A 27640-nucleotide genomic window follows, 5' to 3' on the forward strand; every position below is an offset into this window, starting at 1 on the left:
CGCGGGTACATTTATGGCCGGCCGCGACGCGACCGACACGATTTCCATGTTTAACATGGGTTTCAATGGGAAATCGCGGGCATCGCGTCGGTCGCGGCCACACATAAATGTACCCGCGATGCCCGCGACGGGCGCCCTTCTAGGTAAAGAGTACCAAATGTCTTTATACATTTTTATTTGTGTACTTTGGGGATACCCATAGATTTGACACCCAGGCTGCTGGTTGCACTTTCAGAGATAGTTTCAATGAACTATTAAAACAAGATGATGTACATTTAAGGAATTATCGTCTGCATTTATCTTTTGATAAAAAAAATTTAAAACTTTTTTGTGTGGTAAAAAATTCCCAGAAAAATGCATTTTGATTCAGTCAAATAAATGATCATGAAAATAAAAAGGGAAAAATGCCAAACGTGGTGGATATTTATTTTTATCCAAACTGTATATTACACATTTTTCTGTTTCATAATCAAATGACTTGATGAAAGAATAACCTATTGTAAAGATAGTATGTTTATGTACTGTACATGTATGTTGGTTTCAGTCCTACATAGCAAAGTCACATTAAAAGGCCTGTGTTGATATTATGCCTTCTGGCTGTAACATGTGGTTGCATTCTATGTACAAGCTATTCTGTGCAGTTAGCACACAACATTTGGGTGTGTTCTGCAAGTTTGACTTATGATTCATTGGGACCTTGTCATTTCAATCTTCCCTGACAGCGCAGTCTAGCACTCAGAAGCAGACACGGCAGACAATTCTCTTTCACAGCTGTCAGCTGTGACAGTTTCTCATCTGAAATGTTGATGACTTGTGATAAGCAATAATTCGCAAAGCATCATCTGCTAGGACAAATTATCCCTCCAGGATCAATACAAGGACTGAGTACTATGCATTATAGGTGACCCACAGAGAAACTCTCAACAGTCATTGCCCATAGGCCCTCATCTTACAAGCGGGATGATAAAGTAATACAAGTACTGGATTATGTCACATATTTATTAAAAGTTATGTGGTCATTAAGCCATGAACTTAATTTATATCTTTGGCTATACATGTACTAAAGCTTATAGTACCGCTGGGAGTTTTTTTTCCAAGTTATTCCATTCTAAAAAGGAAAATGACAACTAACCAGAAAATAAATGGGCAAAGAGGGCAAGTGGTGCTCTTTCGTTTTATAATCCGGCTGCAATTTACCAGCTGTCTGCATGCCAAAATTGTATAAAATTGTGCTCAGTGTGCAAGGAAATATAAGAAGCATTTAGGTTAGGAAATAGGAATAAGTGAAGGCCTTCTATGACTGATGAGGCTTTACACATTTACATCATGCAAACAGACATGATTTCACAACCATATTTCATGGGTACACTACAGTATATGTTCATTTCAGAAACAAAGCAAACAAGCACTCTGTTACGATAAATCTGCAGTAAATATATAGTAAAGAAGGGTGGCTACTTACAGCACAATATGTGTTCATGTTGTATACCACAAATACCACATATCAGTGAGTGCCAGGAGAGGATACATTTAATACTACCTCCCCTTTACCATCCCTACCACTGTCACCGCAGATAGAGGGGACATATGGGGCATGTGACTGTAGGGACAAACTTCAAAGGGGTCTGGAAGGAACACTTGGTGCATAGACACCATATATGTATAATGTGGAACACGTGTCCCTTCCAATTTACCTTCTATTTAGACACATATCAGATGACTCCTGCTCTATGTGGGCAGGGAGGCACAAAATGAGGGTGAGGACAGAGTGACATTATCAGTGCTCGTGGTCTTAAGGAAAAGGGATGTGGCGGTAGGCAGTGGTTTGTAGAGTCAGAACTGCAAAGATCAGCCGGGCATGAGCTGCGACTCCTCTACATAAACTAAACCTGCGCAAGTGCAGCATGGTGAATGCTGCCTGACCATTCTCATTAGTCAGCCCCCGAGCAACTCGGCTGGCATCCTGGCCGCACTCTACTGGCTTTAACAATAATAAATGTGGGGCCACATCTGTTGTGTTTGCAATCCTCCAACCTCCCCGCACATACACAGGGCATCTTTTTAGTGGTCATCTGCTGTTTTGCAGAGTTGCGCTGATCACAGGCTCCCTCCACCCGCGGGATGCTGCGGCAGGACTGACTCGCTGTAATTGGGACCATTGGGAGGAATGGTGGGGAGGGGTCATATTATTTGTGTTTTATTCAGTGTTATGACTGACCTTGGTATTAGGTATGTTATATGGTGATCGTTATTAGAAGACTGATAGCTTGAAGACCAAAATGAAATACCCTGCAACTGGGTAAATGACATGACGTCTGCAGTAAGCTATTCCCAGCAGCATTTCTGCAGCTAAAACAGAAACGTGGACTTTGAAATACCTGAGGCAGCACTGACATTAGGCAGGTCTAAATGTAACAACATGTCCCTGGACAGCAAAAACATATGGATTAACTTTTGCAGGTCTGCACCGAGAAAACTACCATCAAACCAGCAGTTATGCCAAATATTAACTGAAATGTACTTGTTGTTTTTTTGTTTTCTTTTATAAGATGGGAGTTCTATTGAACAAGGGATGTTGCTCTGGCGCAGCCACCATCTTAGTAAATAAACCCCATAGTTCTGCTTAATTCTAATACTGTGAATGCACAATATTATGTAGTGCTGATTCCTGTACACAACCATACAGGAATGAGATACAGCAAGCCTCAATACGATATGCAGTGTGAGGCGCATCAACGTGGGCCATGCTGAGTGGTGCTGCATCTTTTTCATGTCTTTTTTTGCACAAGTTTATGGCAATGTTGCAATGCAAAAAATGATTAACAAGACAGCACTGATCAAATAGCCAACCAATCAGCATCCGCCTGCCATGTCACAGACTGTGTTTGAGAAATGTCAGACAGGAACTGATTGGCTGGTTGTTTATCACTCTCCATTTTATCACTATTGAAGCTTAGTACATCTGGCCCTTAATCTGTATATGAAGCACAACAGAGCTTGGCATGTAAAAAACAACAACTGCAGCCGCTGCATAGCAGCACTTTACATACAGATTTTGACTCAGTTGCAAACAGATACGCAAGTGCTGCATATGAAATGAACCAGTGCAGCCTGCTAAAGTGGTATTGTCACATCACACTGCGACTAAGATGAACACTATACAAAACAATTGCTTACTGCAAGCTGAGGCCCAAAGAACTTGGTGCACTGAGAGGGATGTTTGGTGTGATTGCAGCAATAGTGTATGAAGATGTAGATTATGATCCAGGGAGCCACAAAAGTGCAGCTTTATTCATTCAGTTTCTTCCACACAATCCAATTAATGGAAATAAAATAAATTATTATTAATACTACAGTGACAGGGCACAAGTATATTACAGACACCAATTTACTATGCTTTTGCGCGGGCACAAATAGCTGTACAAATGTAGGCCTCAACAACCACACCCAAAAACTTTGTTGCCCTTTCTCTTTCCAACCCGAAATTCCCAATGTAATGCCTCCCCGTTCACACCCTCTCATCCATTCCTCTCCCTATCTTATTGCGGCTCTCCTCACACAATCACTGGATGCAGGCTCTCACTTTGAACACTACATCTCATCATACAAACTGACACAGCCATGCTTTTCAAAAACCCGCAGCCAATCTGTTAATCATTACTTATTTACAAATGCCTCCGGGCCTGGAGGGGCCTGCAAGGAGCAAGCACGATACCCCAGTCAGCTTCACTTTCCCTGCTAGTGAAATAACTTAAATAAATAAATAAGTGTGGGGAATACAGAAAATAAATAAATAAAACGGAAACACTCCCCCTAAGGCAACCTAAACCCATCACTTTCCATTGCACATAAAATGTACTGGATAACACTAAAGTATTTAATATATATATTTATATATATGGTATAATATACCTACAGGAATGGCCTTTTGTGCGGAACATGGCTGTCTGGTATCTGGTAATTTGATGTTTTGCTAAAGGCAACAGTATAAGAAAAAAAAATGCACCTAGTGTACTGAACTGTCAGCCGAATTCTCTGGGGCCTGTAGGGTAAAGATGTACCCTAAAGCATCAGAATCTTGACATGGCTTTGAAGCACATGAAAACTGTGTAAATAACTCCCTGGAATTATTATCACTCAAGATCAAAGGAAGGAAAGAGATTTAACAGTGCTAGAAAAGGGGGTGAGCCATTACAGCACTGTGAGGCCAGAAAGTAATTTGCAGAGTTTTTCCTCTAATAATTTTAGCAATTCAAAAACCAGTAATAAAAGAAAAAGATTTGTTGTATGTTTTTAATTTAAGCACTTTGGTGCACAAGGTGTTACAGATATGCGATGATACATTTTTGCTGCATTTGCCCCAAAAAGCCTCTTGTCGTGACAAAAATGCATCTTAGATGAAATGCACCAGAACACCGTGCTAATCATATGTGTTACTTATATATCTCAGTGTGACTAAATCTGATTGTGACTATGCATCGGCAATTACCTTTTTCCATATCAAGTTCTGTTGTTCTTCATATACAGACACAGTCATATACAGACAAAAATGCATCTTAGATGAAATGCACCAGAACACCGTGCTAATCATATGTGTTACTTATATATCTCAGTGTGACTAAATCTGATTGTGACTATGCATCGGCAATTACCTTTTTCCATATCAAGTTCTGTTGTTCTTCATATACAGACACAGTCACACACATTTTTGCTGCATTTGCCCCAAAAAGCCTCTTGTCGTGACAAAAATGCATCTTAGATGAAATGCACCAGAACACCGTGCTAATCATATGTGTTACTTATATGTGCCGCATATGAAAATAGTCAGCAGAGTCCCCTGGGATTGCATTGCACCTAAGACGCATTTTAAAAAAAACACCTGACGCTAGTGGAGGCCACTCAGGCACCTCCCCACCGCATGGCATATTGAGGCTAGATGTTTCAGGACACATCTGTATCCTCTTAAAGACGAGGTGTATCAAAACTTTGAGAGATAAAACAGAGAAGTTACCCAAAGCAAGCGATGTGCTTCTTGCGGTGCCTATAAAATGAAAGAAGAGGATTGGTTTCTATGGGCATCTTCTAAACCTTAGCTCTCTTGAAGGTTTTGTAATATCTCTGTGCTGGCTATGAGCAAACTCGGCTACCCCTTTGCTTGTTGCTGTTAAAAACATTTTTGAACCCTACGGCACACTATTGACATTATTTTCTAGTTACAAAAACAATGCATTGACGGTAATCCTTTCCTCCTACGTGTTTTAGCATTCTTACGATCTTAACAAGACAGAAAGTGTAGATAGAATGGAACATAAGAAGAATTATCTGCACTAAATGGTGCAAGCACATTTACATACTCCTTTTTAATTGCTTAATTCCAAAATATTCTTACATATTAATCTCCTAATATTTCTATTTGATAAACACATGAGAAAAGAAACCAGAACACTGCATTACATTGTTTAGAACTGCACTACCAGTCTGCATGACTCCAGGACATTCTGTTTAAATGCTGGATGTGACAAATGCAAACCAAGTTTGTATGACAGTGAGGAGCCTAAGTTGTTTTAGTTAAAATAAATGCAGTATAACTTTTTTAGTAAATTCAAGAACCCGCAACTCTTATTTCCCATCTACTCGCCAGCTCCTAACAAAGTTCTGAATGTCCTAATTACTGTACTGTCACATCGCGGCTGCATTGTGTAACTTCAGCAGTACCTCAGATGAGCGCTGTGCATGTTATTAGTTTTTCCCTCTCCCTGTACCGTCTAAATCAATTAATGAAGATTTGATTTAAATCGACAGCATAAAAGGGAAGGTAATTCTCAGGTTCGGCTTAGATTGTACTAATACATTCAACATAGTCCCAATGAACAGATAGTTGTATTCACAGACGCCGCTTCAAAGGGAGACTAGCCTTAGGCTAGCATATCATGGGAGCCGGCTGATTGGTTCATGTTATCATTAGTGCCAGCGCTCGTTTTCAGCTACACAGGAACAGGATGAGGGGAGAGTGCTCCCACTTTACAGCCGACGTATTTTTCAAACGCCTTTTCAAATTGTTTTCCATGACAGAAATTGTTTTTTCAGCTCTGTCATTACCTGCTGATACGCTGACAGAATAAATACTCATGCTCTAAAAAGCCATCTAACAACCCTGCAGATTTTTTTTCACCTGTCCTCATTTTTTTCCTTTAGCTGCAACATTTATTTCGAAACAGTAAAATAGAGATGAGGGTTTAAACACATACTGACATAGTGCCTGCTGCTCTGTGGAAGAAAAAAAAAAAGTTTATCCAAGGGTAAAGACAGGCCTTTAAAGCCATTCATCTCAGCACACAGAGTTAAGGTTTCAATGCATCAAGATTGAGCTTAATTCTGCAGTACCTAGGACAGCTGTCAGGATCTGTCTAAGCAAACAGCTACAGTACCTTGGACAGCTCCCTCACTTCACAGCGCATCCAAGCTGGGGGATTTTTAAACAGTACCATGCTATGGTTTAAAACACGGTAAGTAGGCTCATTTAGGAACACTTATCACAAGCCACATTTTCAATGTACATATTTTGGCCCGAAATCTGCATGGTGGAAATTAATTTTCTTGTGAAATTACTAAAATGGGTACTTATATGTTAGTTGGGCGCCCACTAAGCTATTTGCATAGTTTTCCGCGTCTGCTCACCCCGCTGCGCTCGCCACACTATATATAAAATAAACTCCATGCCAACAGAGATAGTGGGGGTATGAGCGTACTAACTATAGTGGGCACCCAACTAACATAAGTACCCTAAAATGATTTTTCTAGGAAACAGGATTACATTAAGAGTCTGTCCTGAAGGGCTGGAAGCAGTGTGATAGCATACAAGCTGGCAGCAGATGACGGAGAGGCTACTAAAAACTACAAATGAATGGCCTATAGGCTACTCTATGGTGAACCCTATGAGAGACAAACTTTGTAATGCACAACCCACACTCTTAGGCACATGTCCATTATTAGTTTAAAGTATCAAAATGTAGCAATGTAATAATGCATTTGTGAATGTTTATTTTCTACTTTACCTGAAAATTCTGTTGCAGAATGGACATTTATTTCATTTTGACCTTTGTGGGTTTATGTTTATACCGTTCAATGACCATTTTGGTAAAACACCACATTCCCAATTCTTTTGTGCGTATTGTATGCAAGCTGTTAAACTCCAAATGTTGTTAATGGTAAACATACTGCAAATGATACTAGCTGGCTGAAAAGAAAGGCAGCTGCCCACTACACTCTTACCTCGTCATGTTGGGAGAAGAGTTTGGGGAGTGCCGCATTCCTCCATTCCGCTGCTTTTTTTTAGGTGACAATGCCGATGGCTGCTCATCTTCAACTGCAAACACAGGCAAAGCGGTCAGGCAGGGGAGAGTGAGGAGGACTGTAGACAGAAGACAACAAGAAACTAACAGAAGAGGAACAGAGGTGAAGGGAATACAGACAACACATGTAACGAGTCAGTCACTCACAGCTCCACCACCACTAGCCTACAACGAGAAGGACGGAAGCTGTTAGTTGTGAGGACATAAAGCACACCGATAAAGCAGAACTTGGGATGGGATAAATCGGGGGACACAACATGTGCTGTTACGACAAGCTGTCATCATCACAATTCATGCAGGATCTCCCTCCTGAGCTGATGAATTTCTGACAGCTTGGAAACCCCTGTACCCCAATTGTGTTGTTGTGCCTCTATAAACATCTCACCCGCGGGGATGTGCTGCTTCTCGGGTTAGAAACATTGAATCGGCAGGAATTCACAGATACAGTATAAAAATGTATCATATTCCCTGATTCAGTATAAAAATGTTGGTTAGGGCCGCCTCCCCGTGATTGGTAGATCTACCGGCTCCCAGTGTACCTGTAATGGTTGAACCTCCTTCCTCTTTATGTGTGCAGGAAGCGTGACCTGATTGACTGATACATCAGGAACATGAACATGAAACTAGCAGCTGAAGTGATTGAATCTATTTGCACCTCAAGTATTTTCACTACAGTATTTACCCAGGTCCAGAATCCAGAAGTTTTGCAACATCAATCCTAATTATATAGATTGTGATATAAGTATTTACTGCAAATGATGCAACCATTGTTGGCTGTTTCAAACCTACATAACCCATCTGATAATTGTGCCAGCTTTAGCAGAGCAGAAGTTAATTAAAAAAAAAAAAAAATAAAAGCGGGTTACAACTGTTGTGCTTGCACAGCAATGGCTGTCCCCCTACAGCATGTTGGAACTTTATGAAAACCCTTTACTACAGTACATACAGATTAGACCTAAAAAAAAATCTATGCCATTTTTGTTGTGTATCCATTTACTGCAATGTTTATAATAACATGATGTATGCCTTAACGCTCTCTATTAACCAACGTGCAATGTCAACTTGTATGCTAAATCTTTCCTGTGAAGCCTCCAACCTAATCTTCAATTACCCCCTCCCTCACTGTATTTCTAGACATATACTGTTAGCTGTTTGTTCTATTAATTAAACCCTCCAGGGGTATGAAATGTATTGGATTACCATAGACTTCATTTTCAGGACTCTACAGAACAATTTTAAACTCTGTTAACCTATTAATAGCCTATTTTCTGGGGGAACTGGTTGCTGTTACACAAAGCACTCCAGTCCAGCAGTACCCGATCAGCTGCAACACAAACACTATCTCTGCACGCTGCATACAAAAAGACAACAACTGTAAACCACTCAGAACTTGTAAAGTATAATCCCAGCTCACAATTTTGCTTGTTGATGCTATGCTATTGTTGTCATAAATAATAAGTCATAATAACTAGTTATTTTTTAGCCCTGGCTACATATATAAAACCTTTGAGCAAGAATTTAAAGTAAACTAAATTTTACTGAAAACAAACTAATCTATTTATATACCTTCCTATCCCTGCAAAACAAAATGTGCTAACAAGCTTCCGTCACTGCCTCTGTGGAATTAAGTGATTTGATTGTACAGAGACGCGGTGCTCGTTTCCAGAACGGATTGGCACGGTTTCAGCATGCACTTGTGTAATACACTTTTAGTAAACATGACAACATTCCATCCCACAATCTCTGCTGAAACATCCAAATAATTGTTATCAGATGGCTTTTCAAGGACTAGTTTGTGCCAGGATGTTCACATATTGAGCAGCTCTGCCAGGTAAAAGGTACAACCTCTCTTTGATACTCACTGGGTCCTGGCAAAGATGAGTAAACCAGTGACTGATCCTCCTTATGCACATCATCTATTCTGTATCTGATCCACAATCCCAGCCGCATATGTCATTCATATATTCACATCATACCATGTTATTCTGCAGATTAGGCAGCTCATCTATCATGTTCTCTGCACGCTAAACAGATTTTCCGCACATAGTGGTTTATATACTTAATGAAATATTGTCAGTGCACAAATTCTACAATTTGCACAGCAATTATCCAGTTACATAAATATACCACGGTATGCCAAGGTACCTCTTCTGTATCTATAGTGAAACAGGAGAACGATATTGCAAGATTGATTTATGAAGTGTCATTTCACATAAATAAAGTAAAGGAAAACCACCAGAACGTCAGCATTCCCCTCACACCATACACTGCATACATGAAACCCACCAAAACACCAGCATTCCTTTCACACCATACCCTGCATACAGGAAATCCACCAGAATGCCAGTATTCCCCTCACACCCTACACTGAATGCAGGAAATCCACCAGAAAGCCAGTATTCCCCTCACATCATACACTGCATACAGGAAATCCACCAGAACGCCAGCATTCACCTCATGCCATACACTGGATACGGGAAAATACTTGTTTGCCATTATCTACCTGATGCCATACATTGCATACAGGAACATGGCCAGGAAGACAGTATTCGCTTCAGATAGTATAAACTACAAAAAATTACCAGAACACCAGCATTTACCTCAAACAGCACTTAAAAAGACTACAGGCATACATTATCATTTGGACCATTGCCTGTTGCGTTAAACATGTTTACTTCAAAAGATACAACTGCAATACACTAAATCACCACAACAAATATACAGGCATGTCACATTAAGGCTATATGAGTATGTATATATGTGCATCAATAAGTGTTTTTGTTACTTTTTTTTTCTATTGCCATGTGCGCTGCTAGAAGTTGAATTATCATGTTTTTAAAGCTGCAGAATGTGCTGTTTCTTTCTAAATTAATGATGATAACTTTAATCATGTTCAAAAATAAGCAATCAGAGGTGCTAGTAAAATACTGAGTTAAGATGGTTAGTTTCAACCGCTGAAAAATGACACACGCTGTAAGTACTGTCATAGTCGCATTCTCTGCAACCGCCACACTCCTGTAGGAATGATGCCATCTCTGGTGTGGCACGTGTAAAAATAAATCTGAACATGTGAAACTTCTAAACTATTGTGTCAGTGTTCTATAGGTCTAGAATTTCTCCACTAAAAGTCAATTTATGCTACCTATTTAAAGGTATGAAGGAATAATAACATTTTCCTTTGTAAGTATTCAATCCAATTTGCAATCGAATCATCCACCGAGAAGTGGAATAGAATTGTGCCTAAAAGGTCACAAGTTTGCAACACACAAAAAAATTTGGCAATGGAATAACTTTATTTTTTTCCCCTCAAAATTCTACACACAATACCCCATAATGACAACATGAAAAAAAAATTGGGGGGAAATTTTTGCAAGTTTTTTTAAATAAAAAAACCTAAAAAAAAAAACCACATTCACCGCCTTTGCTGAATACTTTGTTGATGCACCTTTGGCAGAAATTACAGAATCAAGTCTCTTTGAATATAGTTTCACCCATTCCTCTTTGCAGCGCCTATGAAGTTTCATTAGGTTGGATGGGAAGTGTTGGTGCACAGCCAATTTAAGATCTCTCCAGAGATATTCAATCGGATTCAAGTCTGATATCTGGCTGGGCCACTCAAGGACATTTACAGAGTTGTCCTGAAACCACTCCTTTGATATCTTAGGGTCCTTGTTCTGCTGAAAGGTGAACAGGCACCCAAGTCTGAGGTCAGGATCGCTCTGGAGCAGGTTTTCATCCAAGATATCTCTGTACATTGCTGCATTAGTCTCTCCTTCTATTCTGACTAGTCTCCCAGTTCCTGCAGCTGAAAAACATCCCCACAGTATGTTGCTGCCACCACCGTGCTTCACTATAGAGATGGTATTGGCCTGGTGATGAGTGGTGCCTGGTTTACTCCAAACATGATGCCTGGCATTCATGCCAAAGAGTTCAATCTTTGTCTCATCAGACCAGAGCATTTTGTTTCTCATGGTCTGAGAGATCTTCAGGTGCGTTTTGGCAAACTCCAGATGGGTTGCCATGTGCTTTTACAAACGAGTGGCTTCCGTCTGGCCACTCTACCATATAACCTAATTGGTGGATTGCTACAGAGATGTTTGTCCTTCTGGAAGAATCTCCTCTCTCCACAGAGGAATGCTGTAGCTCTGACCGAGTGACCATCAGGTTCTTGGTCACCTCCCCGACTAGGACCCTTCTCTCCTGTTCGCTCAGTTTAGACAGCCGACCAGCTCTAGGAAGAGTCCTGGTAGTTTCGAACCTCTTCCATTTATGGATGATGTAGGCCCCTGTGCTCATTGGGACCTTTCCCAGATTTGTCTCTTGAGACAATCCTGTCTCGGAGGTCCACTGACAATTCCATTGACTTCATGCTTGGTTTGTCTTTCCAACTCATGTCCAAGCAACTGAATTGGTACTTGTTTCCTAGCACGGCGCCACGATTTTAATTGTATTGATCGCGGCCGCAAAAATCGCGTCGATCGCATCGCATGCCAACCAAATCGCATGCGATGCGATCGACGCAATTTTTACATTGGAATCAATGTAAAATGGTCCCTAAGACCCAATTTTATATTGATTTCAATGTAAAAAGCCCCAAAACCCCCCATTTTGATAGCAAACCCCCCCGATGGGTGAAATGGCCCTCCATTGTTAATGCCACCCCATTATTGACAACAACCCGAAGTGTGGCGAGTGCAGGTATACGCGTCCGCTCACCACGCTTCGGGCTCGGTGGTTTGCTACACTATATAAAATCAACTCCACGCCGACGTGGATAGTGGGGGTATGAAAAGGTCGGAGGACGCATACCGTCGCCGGTCGCCACGCTTCGGGTTGGCGTCAATAGTGGGGTGGCGTTAACAATGGGGGGACATTAACCATACTTAATACCCATGAGGGGGCATATACAATGAGAAATTGGCCATAGTGGCCTTTTTCTCATTGTTCCCTATGTAAAATTGCATTGATCGCATCGAATGCCATTATAATGGCATGCGACCGACATGATCAATGGGATTTTAACTATAAAACTAATTTAACATTGTTCTCTATGGGAAAATCGCGTTGATCGCGTCAGTCGCATTGCGGGCCATTATAATGGGCCGCGATCAACGCGATTTTGGCCAGTAATCAATGCCTCAGATTCGCCGTTTTTTTTCAGTGAAACTGGCAATTCGCTGGGTTTACGGCGAATTTTCTGTTAGAAAAAAACAATTCTCCCTATTCAATGGAGGCAATTCGCCACAAATGAATGTCTGCCGATTCGCCGTAAATTATTCTCCACAATTCGCCTGTGATTTTCAATGGGGTTTTTAGTGGAATTCGCCGACAGTGTATTCAATGCTCAAATGGAGAACTGCTTTCTCCATTGATTTTCGCCATGATTCTCCGTTTAGCATTCGTCATCTTTTTTAGGTGAACTGTAATGTGATCTTTTAAATTAAAGCGTGTTTAATTTTTTTTTTTGGTGTTAAAAAATCAGAATATTTTTCCTATGAAGGGGCATGCTATTTTTATTCATATACATGCAGCACATGAATATATTTTTAATATATATATATATTTTTTTAAACAATATTTTTTTTTTTTTACACATTCGCCAGCAGGGGGCCGGGAGCCGGAGCCGCTCATTAATATTCATATATTCACTGCACACTGATCCCGATGATCGGGACCAGTGAGTGCAGCGGCTCCGACCCCAGCAGCACCCTGCAAGCCCTTCTGCTGGGGGTGAGGTGAGGGGAGGGAGGTGAGGGGAGGGAGGTGAGGGGAGGGAGGTGAGGGGACGGGAGGGGGGAGAGATATGCGGGGGACAAGCTGACAGGGACGGCTCCAGCAGTAGCAGACCTCTGACTCCGGCAGCCACAGCACGGTGATGTCAGCGCTGGGACTGCTTGAGCCGGAGGCTCTGCTGCTGCTGGACCTGTCCCCAGGCTGTGCGGAGGCTCCCGCCTGCATCAGCGCGCCCCCCCCCCCCCCCGCCGCGACACCAGTCCCTCCCATCCCCCTGCAGACTCCAGACAGGCATGGAGCATCTGCGCAGGGGGATTCGTCAATCTTCACACTATTCGCCGTCAGGGGCAGCGAGCCCCTGACGCATTGAATAGTGTGGGCTGGCGTCTGGCAGCAAATTGAAGGGGAGTGAAAAATCATGGCGAGCGCACTGCGAATCAAAAACAGGATTCGCTGCCATGCGCTCGCCATGGCATTGAATACTCCCCTTTGTCTTTACCGGCAATTAAAGCTGGTAATTGACAGAAAATCACGTCCATCGCATCAATCGCATGCCTTAAGTACCTTAGCTTAAGGTATGCGATCAACCCCTAGGGCCGCCGTGCTTGGAAACAAGTACCACTAAATTTACCACAGGTGTTCTCCAATTAAGTTGTAGGAAAGCAGTAGATTTTTATTTGAAATAAACTAGCAAAAATCTCCAAAAAACTTTTTTCACATTGTCATTGTGGGGTATTGTGTGTAGAATTTTGAGGGGAAAAAATAATTTATTCTATTTCGGAATAAGCCTGTAACATAACAAAATGTGGAATCCATTCCGGATGCACTGTAACTGATACAGTGTACCACATACAGGACAAAGCTGTACAGAGAAGACAAAGGGAAATATATACTGCTCCCCTTGCTATAGGCAATATAATTTTTTCCTTTGCACCAGTACTCGGCCATAAATGCACCTTGGTATACTCACTGTATTATGATTACCTAAAAATGTTTGGCAAACTTAAAGTGTAAATTGTGAAGTTGTGAAAAGATAATGTGTTATAGTGAACGCCCAATAACAAGTGAGGCATCCCTTTCTATGCCACATGAAAAGGATATCATTTCAACAGGAGTACTGTAATTCAAGCAAATCCCATTTATAATTACAGAAATCTGGATCTACCTACATAGCTCTCGGTTGGACACATGTTGCTTAGGGTGGTAATGGTATTTCCCTGGCAGGCTCAGTGCCCGCTGCAACCTGAGGTTGGCAGAGTTCCCTTTAGCAGAGGAGCCCAGTAACTGCAGGTGCAGTAGGGAAGGGTCACAGGGTAAAAACAGGCTACCTTTGCGATTATTAACAAGAGGAATTGGTTCCTGTGGCTCCAGGCTGAGTTTAGAGCCGAGCACAGAGTTTGAAGTGGCATTCTGGGGAAGAAAATACAGTCTCTGGACACTTAATCTAGCTTCTTTCTTTGTGGCTAAAAAGGGAGAAACAAAAGGTGAACGATTAGCAGCATGATAGGGAAACAGCGAGGGACATATGGAATTTGGAAAAAATGCTTTCACTAAAATCCATTGCAGAAGCAGCTAAAATCTACAGTACGCAGTACTTGCTTATGACAAGAGAACATCACAAGACAAAAAAAGTTAACGATTGAGTTGCAGGGTGACCCCCAGTCTACAGCTCATAAAATGTATCTTATTACAAAAAAAATAATATGTATATACAGTATATATTTTTAAAGAGTTATCTCTGAATGGGTAAGCTTGCTTGGGAAAGAAAGATCACTAAATATTGTCACGAATAGTAATTTCCAATACTCTTCAATTTATACAACATGGACATATTTTAAAATGCCGTCTATTTTACGCTGCTGAGTAAAACTTCCATGTATGCCCTTCATTTGAGAAGGCACTGTATTTTAAAGGGAGCATAAAATGTATTGCCAATAGAAATTAATGAAATTCAACCAATCAAAAGCAATGCCTACATGCTGGTCTTTTGTAATTGAGCAGGTACTGACCTCCTGCCCCGCTACTAAATGACTAAGTCTCATATAAATAAAGAAATATATGGTTTCTGTGATATATATTGATATTTTCAAGAGATTTTAAAAAGTGGAAATTACCAGTTTTAAGCAGTTAGGTGAGCTGTATTTTTCCAAAACAATAGGGGTTTTGACCAAAATTTACTTTAATGCAATTTTATATAATTATTTTCACAAGATTAAGGGGGATATTTATCATAATCTGCATTTCCCATGCAGATGTGTTAAATATTTTTTCACGTAATTTTGCAATGTGAAAATTAAGATTTTTCACACAAATATGTTTCTCTTGCCAGGAGAGAGGCTTCAATAACAGCCCATCCAAGTGAAGAGCTGGAATCAGGTGTTATATACACTATTACACCGTTTCCTGCTTCTGGTGTTTGGCGTATTCTTCACCAGGGGCCATCAAAGAGGGAGTTGGAGGATTCCTCTCCATAAAAAGCTACAAAAGAGTAGCCCATAGGTTACTATAGGATAGCACGCTGTCATTAGATGGTGTTACGGTACCTCTTAGAGCCAAGCTCCAGAAAAATCTAGCTAATGTTTTCAGGGAATATCTCATGGTTAATAGGCCCCTTGGTTGAAAAAAGAAAAAGGAGAAAACAATTCTACAATATTCTTTATTTCAAATAAGCAATTTCTGAACAGAACCACCTATAAATCATTGCAATGAGCTATTAATTACTCACCCCAATATACAAAATTACATTACTCAGTGTTTAAAAATCACATCTGTAGCAAAGCACTTAGGGAACAACGAGTCACAATTCTAGTCTCAGTGTGATCAGCAGACGAAAACACCCTACGCTACGAAAGCCACATATCCATTATGAGAGTGATCTCTGGAGATTGCACCACTAACAGTCAGTCCGTACAGTGACAATATTACTTAGTGTGGCTGCCACTTAATTGAATCTAGGATAACTTAGGAAAAAGCGGTACTACCATGTGAAACTTCTGCTAGTTTTGTGGAATGTCACCTCTGACAGAATTGAATTACATGAATAAATGAAGTAACATTTGCAATTATCCATTTATACGAGTAGCAATTGTCCTGATAATATCTATGGTTAGAAATTATTTTATAACAGGTATAGCGCAGCAAATTCTGTAGCACTTTACAATTGAAATATTTGACCTTTGTTTGTCAAGAGCAGGGGTTCTCAAACTCGGTCCCACACAGTTCATGTTTTCCAAGTGCACTCATTACTGACTATTTTAAAAGATCCACAGGTGGAGCTAATTATTTCACTTGTGATTCTGTGAGGAGACCTGAAAAACATGCGTGGGAGTTTGAGAATCTGTGGTGGGCTATCCTTGCTCTGAACAAGATTATATTGATTACGATTCTATTCGTATCCAATCCAATGTGCAATGATTTGACTCCCACTCTGGATTTGCAGTGAGAAATCCTTCAATACTTAGCCATTTGTTGTCTTGGAGAGCCCAGCAGACTAATTTGCCTTTAGATATCCACTGCAGTACATCTGGATGTCCAGAGTGGTGTAGCAAAATATTTTGAGGCCGGTGGAGGAACAGTGATGTAATAATTAATTACACTAGTGGTGACTGTCATAAAATAGTAATAATTCTAATACTTAAAAAAATTGTTGAGGAAAAATAAAGTAGATAAATAAGTAATAAGCCCAAAAAACAGTATTGATAATAGAATAAAAATATACAGTACAAGAATAAAAAGTGTGTAAAAGGAAAAGGCGTAGAAGCATAAGGTGCAAAGGTCTATTCCAAAATGAAATAAGTGAATACAATGTACAGTATTAAATGGGATAACATTTTACAAAAGTTTTGAGAGTCTTTCAGACAGCAAATATTAAGGGGGGTATTCAATCACCGGCGACCATCTCCTGAGGGGGAGATGGCCACCGGGCCCTATTCAATGCTGTCTTCCCCAACAGCATTGAACAGGGGAGCATGGCAGAACGAGCCCGACTTAACAAGCAGTTGGGCTTGTTCTGCTGAGAATGGCAGGGAAGTGATGAGCTGCCGGCTGCAGCTCGCCTCTTGCCGACCTCTTCCCGACCGCAACTCGCAACCATGCCCCCTTCTCATCCTGCTGCAGACGGGACATTGAATCCTGCCTAAGTGTTCTCGGTCGAGCAGAAGGAAGGTGGAAGTTGATGGTTAAACGCATTTGACTAGAACAATACTAGATTTTAACTACAGGTATGTATTGACTATATTTACCATTTTTTATTTGTAAGGGTTTTTTTTCACATTGTATACATATTTACATTAAGTTAATTTCACTAAAGTAGTTAAACCACAATTTAATTCACATATGCAAGTATTTTCTTATTTGTGTTTTCCATTAACTTTCTCACTTCTACTACATACTGTACTATAAACACTAATTCATAGTTTCTTCTATATAAACTGCCAAATAAATGTTACCTAAAAGACTCACAAAGTATCCCACCAAGCCCATTTTAATTCATTATATTCACTAATTTCACATCTTACGTTATTATTCCTAAATGCATCACCTTTGAGCTGTATACTTTTACTTTTTTCCCCACATATTTTCTGATTTATATATAAATATTTCTTGTATTATAAGCATATTTTGCATTTCCTTTATTATTCATTTATATACTTATTTTTCACCAGCTATATATTAAAATACTAGATACTTATATGTTAGTTGGGCGCCCACTATAGTTAGTACGCTCATACCCCCACTATCCATGTTGGCATGGAGTTGACTTTAATATAGTGTGGCGAGCGCAACGAGCCACCGAGCCCGAAGCGTAGTGAGCCCCGCGAGGGGCCGTGGAAAACTAAGCAAATAGCTTAGTGGGCGCCCAACTAACATATAAGTACCAAATACTATTATAATATTATAATAGTTTGATACTATAATAGTTTCAAATTATCTTGTATTCACTTTAAATCAATGGAAACTCAATGTATTTTGTAATTAGCCAAGTGACTATTTAGCTTTCCATGGCAACAGATGGCTAAATACATCTTTACTTTCAGGGGACACCATGTTTGTATCTATTTTACTGTAGGTGCATAAATGAAAGGTTTGCTTCTAATTCCCTCTATAGAGTCTTATCTCCTGTTCTATATTCCTGCTGCAATTTGCAGCACAGTATGTATTCTAAAATTCTGTAACTGTCAGCAAACAACACACATTCACACATTCAAAAGAAACACATGTTACTTAAATGCATGGGTATAAGACGTAGCCTTACATACAGGAACGTTGCTGCAATGGAGATATGTTAATGATTTGGTAATTGTGGTTTTAATATTGAACCTGCACAAGACATATCATTGGTTTTGTTACCAGTGACCAGAACTGAGTTTAAAGGTTGCTCTCCGCATGACAAACATACAACACATTTATATTTTATACTGTGTTTTCATTCCCTTACTTATCCGGATCACAGAGCTACCGTGCTACGGCCACATTCACTATTGCAAATTATTTTGAAATGATTTACAGTTGATAGAAAATGCCAAAGTTCATAGGCCAAAAGATTAAACTGCCTTTTGTGACACTATGTTATTTTGACAGAAAGTCAATTTTAAACACACGTGATGAACCAATAAAGTTAGATATTAACATTCACTTTGACACAAGACTTCCTGGAAGGAAGGCAAATATTAATACTGTGCCTATAAATGCATAAGGAATGTTAAATATATATGTCAACAGTTTCATGTGTCACTGGCCTTTATATACAACAAATATAACTGACACTGAAGATTATTTATGATTTAAAAAAAAGGTGCAAATTTAAACTAAAATAAAGAACCATTCATTGGTTCTCATAAATGTTGGGTAAGTTTGACAATGAAAGCAAATGTCTTATTGGTTGTTATAGCTTTCATGCTAATTTACACCTTTGGTCGGTGTTTGTACATAACACTCAGCGTATTTCACATGTCTGTCTGGTGGCACAAGCCTTAATAGAAAGCTATAAAAAAAAAAAAAAAAAAAAAAAAAAAACAATGCACTTGTAGCCACAGAGGACAGCAAGTTTTTATTAATTTCCTCTTCCAGTAAAGGGGTTAACATGGGAACTGCAAAGGAAATAAAGCTTCAACCTTTGTGCTATTAGCTCTGAGCCATCCACGGATGCTTATTGCAGCCGTCAGCTGCCGCATAGACTTAAAACCCGGCACGATAACTCCTAGTCTCATCTGCCCCTTGTCAAACCCAGGAAGCTGGGTAAGAAGGAGACTCGGTGTGGCAGCTTCACTGTGGAACTGGAAGCGCCCAGACGGCCCCTGTCTCTCTGTTTCTGGGGAAAGCAAGTGATGGCTCCTTAATGCATTCTTTATCAAAGGTAGATTTTTTTCCCTCTCCCCCCCTTTCTTTGCAATCCCTTACCAGGTCAAGTAAGCCCAGGGGAGGAGGCATTAAAGGAACAGTCTTCTCAAACACAGCTAACGGTGCTGGTGATGATTATTATTATTAGTGAATACTGTGTTAATTTAGTTACACTGAACATAATATTCATATGCTATATACAAGCGTAATGCCAGAATTCCAATACCAATGTAAAATGCTGATGAATGGATATACTGTAACTCGTACACATACAAATTATAGCTCATATGAATCTTATGATTCTATTCCAAAGCAAAAAGCAGCAACTTTTTCATAGTACAAGTATGTACAGATATACAGTTCTGTTAAAAGGTAAATGTAACTCTACTCCATGCCTGGGACATAAGACAAGACATGACATAATGGCACTTTAATTTAGGACGTCTCATGCTTAGTCATTAACTTGTGCTTCTTCCCCTCTGCCATCCCAGTGGCTTCTATGTAGTCAGGTGGCCGGTGCAGTCTACCTGTGTCCTCCCTTGTCTTTTAAACGGCTTTACTTTCTTATGCTCCATACACAGATCTGTCTTTGTCAGTCACAACTCTCCCCTCTCACTCTGTCTCATCCAATCCATACTTCTCAGCTACTGCTGTCTGCTAGATTAAGATCAACCGTTGCTCTGAGTTCTTCTGTCTTGCTCTCCTCTGTCTAATTAGCCTCTTGTATGTATCACTGGGTAATTCTATGCCTATCACTAGTAATCTCTATCAACCTTTCAATAGCTATCTGTCTATCACTGCGCATCCACCGCCCGCTTCCTCCTACGTCCACCTTCCCTGATCTATCAGCTTGCTGTCTAACTAGGTGACTGTTTTTTCCTAGGCTCTGCACCTATCTTGTGTCTGTCAGAGCAGTTTCCCTCATCTCCATTTCACTTCCAGGCTATGCACTTACCTATTAGACCATGTTGGTTTAGCTATCAATCTCCAGCTTGCTTTTTCCTGCTTAGTCCTCATGAAATGCTTCCTAGAGGGATTAAAGGACCTGGAGCTGCGTCCTCTGTACCCGTGTGCTGCCAGCCTCATTCAATCTTCCACCAAGAACCATACTTAATAGAGGATGGTATGGGGTTGGTACAGCGGCATACTGCTTCTTTCCATAACCTAACTACTCTGCGCTTTCTATCATCATTATGTGTCCAGGGAGCAGCATTTTGTTGCTCATTCACATTGATTTGAGGGATCTTATATTATATATACTGTAGCACAAATTGGAGGCTGCTTGTATAACTACCTGTTACACAGGTTGTGTTTTTGTCTACCGTAGATCTTTAGATATTTTATTGTTAATACAATTGTTTTACCAAGAAAGGGAATTTGAAGACTAGGGGAATTTGTAATAGGGTGAGATAATCAGAAAGTGAGAGATTTTGGAAGAGTTTCACAATTTTTATTTAAAGCTGCAACCGTTTACATGGCAAAATCAGCCTGGTTTCTCAGTGTAAATGATTGCTGCTTCGAAAAATTGGAAATACTCTCCCAAAATCTCCCACATTCCGATTCTGACACCCTATTACATATGGCTCTAGGTATTGGGTAAATATGATCCTTTGTCACATATATATCACACAATAGCCACATTTTTACAAAATAAAAACCCAAACATACTGTACTGCTTTTATATGTATGTTCAAGGTACTGAAGTGGCAAATAGCTTTTCTCTTTCAAATAATCTGTAGTGCTTAAGTGGGAATACAAGACACACGAAACATGTACACATAAAGCTGTGTACAATGGACTGCAGGCGAATTCTACGGTCACAGGAAAAAAATTGAACTCTTAAAAACGTATTAAACTACAGCATGCCAAACTTACTGTACAAGTAACGCATTCTTAAAATGTGGCCTACTGTACTTAGCAACTGTGAATTTCACTTAAGGAAAGGAATTCATTGGTGTGTGTATCCCTACCACATCTGCCTCAACTAGCGGACTTAAGGTCCATACACAGTGGGCGACTATGCCCAGCGTGTATGGACAGCGATGATCGCTATCATTGCTGCAGGGAAAGCCGCTCAGTGCATACACACTGAGCGGCTTTCCCCCTGCCCGGCGCCGACGTGTGGGGGGGGGGGGGGAGGACGGCGTTGCATAGCGGAGCGCTATGCAAAGCCGTCCTGAAAGCCGCTCATCTGCTGGTATAACCAGCAGTTGAATGGCTTTCCCAGCGATGTTGCAGCAGCGAGCAGCAGCACTCACCGCTCATCGCCGGGGCATACACACTGGGCGGCTTTGAGCTTTAAGCTGCTCAAATCTGCTGTTTTGAGTGACTTTTAGCTCAAAGTCGCCCAGTGTGTATGAGCCTTTAGACTCCTGTTTTAGGCTGGGTATACACCTAAAAGTTACTGTGGGGGAAATTTACTAAGATGTGAGTTGTATTTCACATGGGATGTTGCTATGGGCAACCAATCAGAAACTACTTCTCATTTTTTTAGCACCTTCTAGAAGATAATAGATAGGAGCTGATTGGTTGCCCATAGCAATATCCAATGTGAAATACAACTCACTTCTTAGTAAATTTCCCCCTGTATGTCTGCAGACATCCCAATTCGCCAACCAGGCAGCCAATTTCATAAGCTATGCACACTTAAGGCCCCTTATACACTAATTCAACTTGTCTGAAGGGCAAGTCAGACACTCCCCCTGGCAGCTCCCTGGGTGGGTTTCCATACAATTTGGCACTTGATGTGTCATTGTTTACATGCAATTTATCGCAAGTAAAAGGGAAATCGGATGCGATACATCACAGGTGTTAAATAGCACCAGCGATGTGCCGCTGATGGGTCAGATTCCGATTTATCCTATGTTCTGCACATACGACTCTAATCCGATGCGCATGGGAATGTGCCTTAAGCAGCCCACACTGCTTTGTGGGCGTGCTTTCCGTGCTGTACTAGCACAGATCACATTGCATTGCATTGAATGTGCATCCGTTGTGCATGCAATGCGATGCAATGTGATATTGCACACAGATAGTACATCACTGTAACTTGTGTTAGCTGAATGGACAATAGATTGCATAGTGTGTAATCAGCAATAGATGTGTTCATAAAACTACTCAGAAACAAATCACTGCATGATCACAGGTGTTCAATTCAACAGCATTATAAGCTACAGGTCATTCGCAAATGCTGAATTATAATAAACAGTCCTTGGGGTCAACATGCAGCAGTTTGTCTTAACAGAAAAGCCATTCAGGCAGGTAGGTGATCTAGGTTCCTTACTTGTGCACCAAATATGACTGGTGGCCTAATTCAGGTTGGTTTGCAAAAGAAAATTCCTTCTTTAATGGACAAAACCATGTGCACTGCCATGTAAAGCCATTTTTTTTCTTTCATTACATAAAGAAATAATATCACCTGTGGAACCCTAAATATGTAGCTAATACAATAAAGTCTATAGAGTCTTCCGATCCCATAGAAGAAGAACAACTGCTTACAGCGAAGTGCTTACACTTACACTGGCTGCCCCCTGTCTGTGCAGCCTAGATGTGAAGCGAGACGCAGGCCAGACATGTTTGATGTCAGGACACGAAAGTGTTGTCTGGACCCCTCCCGCAAAACGCTCGGTCCCCATCGCTACTTAAACTGCAGTCGCGACCGCACTTTTAATTGTTTGCGCCCTGGCGATCTCCACAAATCGTCAATTATCAATTTTCAGAGGTCTGCAGGGCTTACAGGATCAGCTCCTATATAAGAAAGAAGCAATCAGAAACGGGTAAGAAAAAAGCCTGAGCCTAACATGAAGCACTATATCATGCAACAAGCACAGTGTAAAGCAGGACATTTCCCCTGGGTACATCAGCGAGCATAAAGTAGAACCTATATGATATGCCCATTTTGTACTGTGCAGCTTCAAAATAAGCACCTAGGATGCTTCTGCTAGCTTCACCAGCACTTTAGCCACAAAAGGGCATTACAAGAACAGTGCAAAAACGTAAACAGATGCAATAGTTGAAAAAGTCTAAACCACAAGTGATATTACAACATGGAACAGAACATTCCTAATAGCACAAAAACCAGTTTCTTTCAAAAGATGTCAGGGCTAAGCATCCAAAGTAACGTGTACACAATACTGAACTGTGTTATTATTTCCCTCTAGGGACAGACTCCCCTGTCCTGACTACCCACATTCTTCATAGCACACCAAAATAATTATGGAAATTCCTGCTGAAATATACATGTAGCATATGCAGATGGCAGAGCCTGCGGAGCAGATGCTGCGCACCATCTCCCATAAATATAATCAGATCAAGTCTAATGATGTGAAGGGCTTATTACCAGCAGATACAAGGGGTATTATTTAAACAAAAAGTGCCATTTTTGTGTTCTAGAAAATTTATTTCCAGAAGGGTTTCACTAACTATGTAAAATACAAAACCTTATTTGGAGTAGTAGAATGCAACTAAAACATGAATATGTAGACAGTAATATATGTAATAAACAGCAATACCTCACAACACATCTGTCAGGCTTGGGTCACATGACACTGTAGTTTATGCAACAGCTTGTACTTGGTGTCAGTCTTATTACAGGCGGGTTAGGCTGCTGCTGAATGTGCGTGGATCACTGGGTTGATAAGTTGGGCCCATATGGTCGACAAGATAAAAAGGTCGACAGGGTCAATAGGTAGAAATGTAAAACATAGACACCTGAAAAGGTCAACAAGTACAAAAGGTCCACACTGTGAAAAGGTTGACATGGTAATAATCGATATAGGAAAGGTTGCCAAATTTTTGGGGGAGTGCCATTAACCATTTTAAGGGAGGCTCACGATGCCGCGCTGCGCTTATTACGGGTTACTATTTCCAATCCTAGTCCACATAGAAGAGAGGCATATCTACAGAAAGGAAGAGAAATGTTCTATGCTGCTTCGGGATGCTGGTCTTTACAGTTTCTCTACTGATCCTTCCCTGCGCAGCGCGGGAAAAACCCTTGTGCCAACCACTGTCCTGGTGTCCGCTCGCCACGCTTCGAGAGCGTGTTCCGCGTCCGCTCGCCACGCATCTGGCCCGCCACACTTTCTATTCTCAACTCCACGCCGACGTGGATAGTGGGGGTATGAAAAGGTCAGAGGACGCGTACCGCCGCCCCTCGCGGGCTCGCTACGCTCGCCACGCTTCGGGTTGACGTTAATCGCGGGGTGGCGTTAACAATTGGGGGGGCCATTTCACACTTCAGGGTGGGTATTTGGGGTCTGTGGGCCATTAAACATTGTTCCCTATGTGAAATTGGGTCAATTGGGCCATTTAACATTGTTCCCTATGTAAAATCGTGGTAATCTCGTTGGTCGCATCACATGCGATTTTTTTGGCCGCATGCGATGCGACCGACGCGATTTTTTTCCTTACGATGCCTAAGATCAAAATCGTGGGCGCCGTTCTAGGAAACAAGTACCCAACTTTTTTTAAAGTCAGATCTGTTTTGAAGGAAATGGCTGCGGATTGTCGAATTCTGTTTTCACTCGACAGCCGGAACACCGAGTTCCAACTGTCGAGTTACTGTCAGATCAGATGAAAACGGCTCAGGTTTCCGACTTTTGGACGTTCTGACTATCGGAATCCCGGATTGAATACCCCCCTTAACATGTCAACATTCTGACCACGTGGACCTTTTGTTCAGGCCGACTTAATGCATGTCGGCTGTTGACATATCTGGAATCCCTGCTGAATGCCAGTATGCTAACTGTTTAGTTCACCTCTTTGACAACCAGATTTATTACATACAAACATACCCAATGTTTCTGCTAATATTCATTTGCACAGACTTGGTGTAAGCTCACCTAAATACCATATCAGAAAAAAATTATTAATTCCAAATCCTCAGTATCGACAACATTTTAAACAAATAAAGTGATTTTATGAGGAAAGCACCAACACTTATCACTGCCCATAAACAGTACACATGAGATGAGGCAAAATGTGTCTCTATTTTAAAAAGCTGCAGGTTCTAGCTTTGGTCAGACCTGCATGTGGTGTGCAACATCCCTTCCAGCTTCCTGCCATAAGCAGTGGAAAAACTTGAAATACCCATTTGAATGGTGATGTCTCCATCTTGTGGCTATACACATGTTTGCACCTTAACTATATTAACTTAAAATTTAATTCCAGAAAATAAAATGGAAATAAAAACACATACTCCCACACCAGTAATACCTAGTACCTGTGCATGTAAACAATATGCGCTACTCAAAACAAGGTAAACCCCTATTATCTAATCTCCGAGGCACCAATATAAACTAGAAGAGCGCATAGGTCAGTGGTTCCCAAACTGTATGCCGTGGCACCCTGGGATGCCCCAGGATACTTACAGGGGTGGTTTAGCTTGGTGGTGATTGTAATGTGCAAAACCAGTGCTGGTGGTTGCCAATCCTAAACTATGTGGATGTACAGAAGTGAATCCTGTTCCTCCCTACTTAATTAAACCAAGGATGACCTATAAATAAATTTTTCTTACATTAATATACAGTATTTCCTAAATTTCTCAATAAAAATGGTTTATACTTGATGTGCCATGAAAACAGTTCTGATACTCCAGAGTGGTGTGATTCAGAAAAGTTTGTGAACCACTGGCATAGCTACACATATATGTGGAAACATCTGGGCCTTATTCATGCAATGCCAATGTGCATGCAACTAAACTATTATCGGTAACATGATCGGTACGTTTATCAGTAAACGTGAGCCACGATCGCGCTGCACATGCCAAGGTACATCTTAGTGAGGATTTATATGCAAAGGATGATTTACAGGCTAGGACCACTCTCAGCCAATCACTGGCTGCCCATTCATTTGTATGCTTTTTTTTTCTATGTGCGTCTGCCGCCCGGCTTCTCCTACCCAGAGCTCTGGTCCCCTTTCCCCGTTCACTGCCCACTGTCTGCTTTGTACCCTGCCCAGCTCTCCATGAACAGCAGCCCCCCCAACCCCAAGCTCCCCGGGAACTAAACGTGATAAATCACTGAGAGCGCCCAACGCTTATCACTGCACCACTTGACTTTGTCTCATTCCATGTGGCATAATGTGAACTTTGGCTCATACTGTTTGACATAATGTGATTTTTGTCTCATAGGGAGCGGCATAATGTTATTTTTAACTCATTCTGTGTGGCATAATGTGAATTTTGGATCATTCAGTGTGGCATAATGTGATTTTTTTGGCTAATACTGTGTGACATAATACGATTTTTGGCTCATGCCATGGGAAGTTTGGCTCATTCCGTGTGCCATAATGTGAATTTTGGCTCATTCCGTGTGGCATAATGTGTAATCTGCATTAGTACTAGATAGAATAAAGGTTAAAGACCTTAAAGACATTATGTACCACAACAGGAGGACCCCTTATTCTATCTAGTACTAATGCAGCTTACACATTAGGCCCATACAGAAGTTTGGGAGATTATACTTAAGGACATGCCCCCTTTTGAGTGGCCACACCCCTTTTCCTGGAGCATGCGCACCTTCGACGCAAGTATAATTACAGCCTTTGCTTTTCCATATCCCCACTTCTAAATTTCCACTTTGATCACTGTTTTTAAGTGAAGGAAATAGCAATATATATTTAAAACAGTTGCCACACGAATAGCTAATTTTCCTAAATCAGAGGTGTCAAACTACCATTGCACATTTGCTTGTTTTTTGCCACTTATCAAAATCATAAGAGAAGCAAAATTTCATGAAATGCAGGCATAACTTCCCATTTGGGTTCACTTAAAGAAAGTTTTCAATACTGCTTATTTCACACATTTGTCTGATTTACATATTAGTAAGAGGGGAATTGGAACTGTTTTTATTTCTGTGCTTAATATAACTTTTTGAGCCTTTAAAAATTGAGAGGTGTACAGGTGCATATTTACAGCCACAGGCAGCACAAAAAGAACCCCACTGAAAGCATCAGATCACGTTTACACTCAGGCTGTGATCTCTGGCACAAACGGAAGGTTGTCCACAAATGTAGTGCTCATTTAATTAGAATGCCTGCTAAGTAACTCTTAAATCTTGTTTTAGCAATTTTTAAATCCACTCACAGGATCCATCTTCTTAAAATAATAGGGTGTAAACAATCACCTCCCACCCCACCAAGGACTGAAACATGCTCAAGGTCACATATCAAAGAACATGCGTCTCATAAATTATACAGATTGTAAGCTTGCGAGCAGG

At 40.8% G+C, this 27640-nt stretch overlaps 1 protein-coding gene across 21 annotated transcripts in view; it reads right to left on the bottom strand.

Annotated features, from left to right (window-relative positions):
* KCNMA1 (potassium calcium-activated channel subfamily M alpha 1) overlaps positions 1-27640 on the bottom strand; it is a 459278-nt gene that overhangs the window by 68804 nt on the left and 362834 nt on the right. For 12 of the 21 annotated variants that reach the window (XM_083146234.1, XM_083146242.1, XM_083146249.1 and 9 more), the window contains one exon: positions 7273-7366. In XM_083146234.1, coding sequence (XP_083002360.1) covers positions 7273-7366 — 94 coding nt within the window. Of the gene's footprint in view, positions 1-7272; positions 7412-14413; positions 14549-27640 lie in introns of all 21 variants that reach the window. The other 9 variants (XM_083146231.1, XM_083146240.1, XM_083146230.1 and 6 more) reach the window with 2 other exon arrangements.

Source organism: Crinia signifera, chromosome 6 (genome assembly GCF_055691185.1).
Source record: "Crinia signifera chromosome 6, ASM5569118v1, whole genome shotgun sequence".
NCBI lineage: Eukaryota > Metazoa > Chordata > Amphibia > Anura > Myobatrachidae > Crinia > Crinia signifera.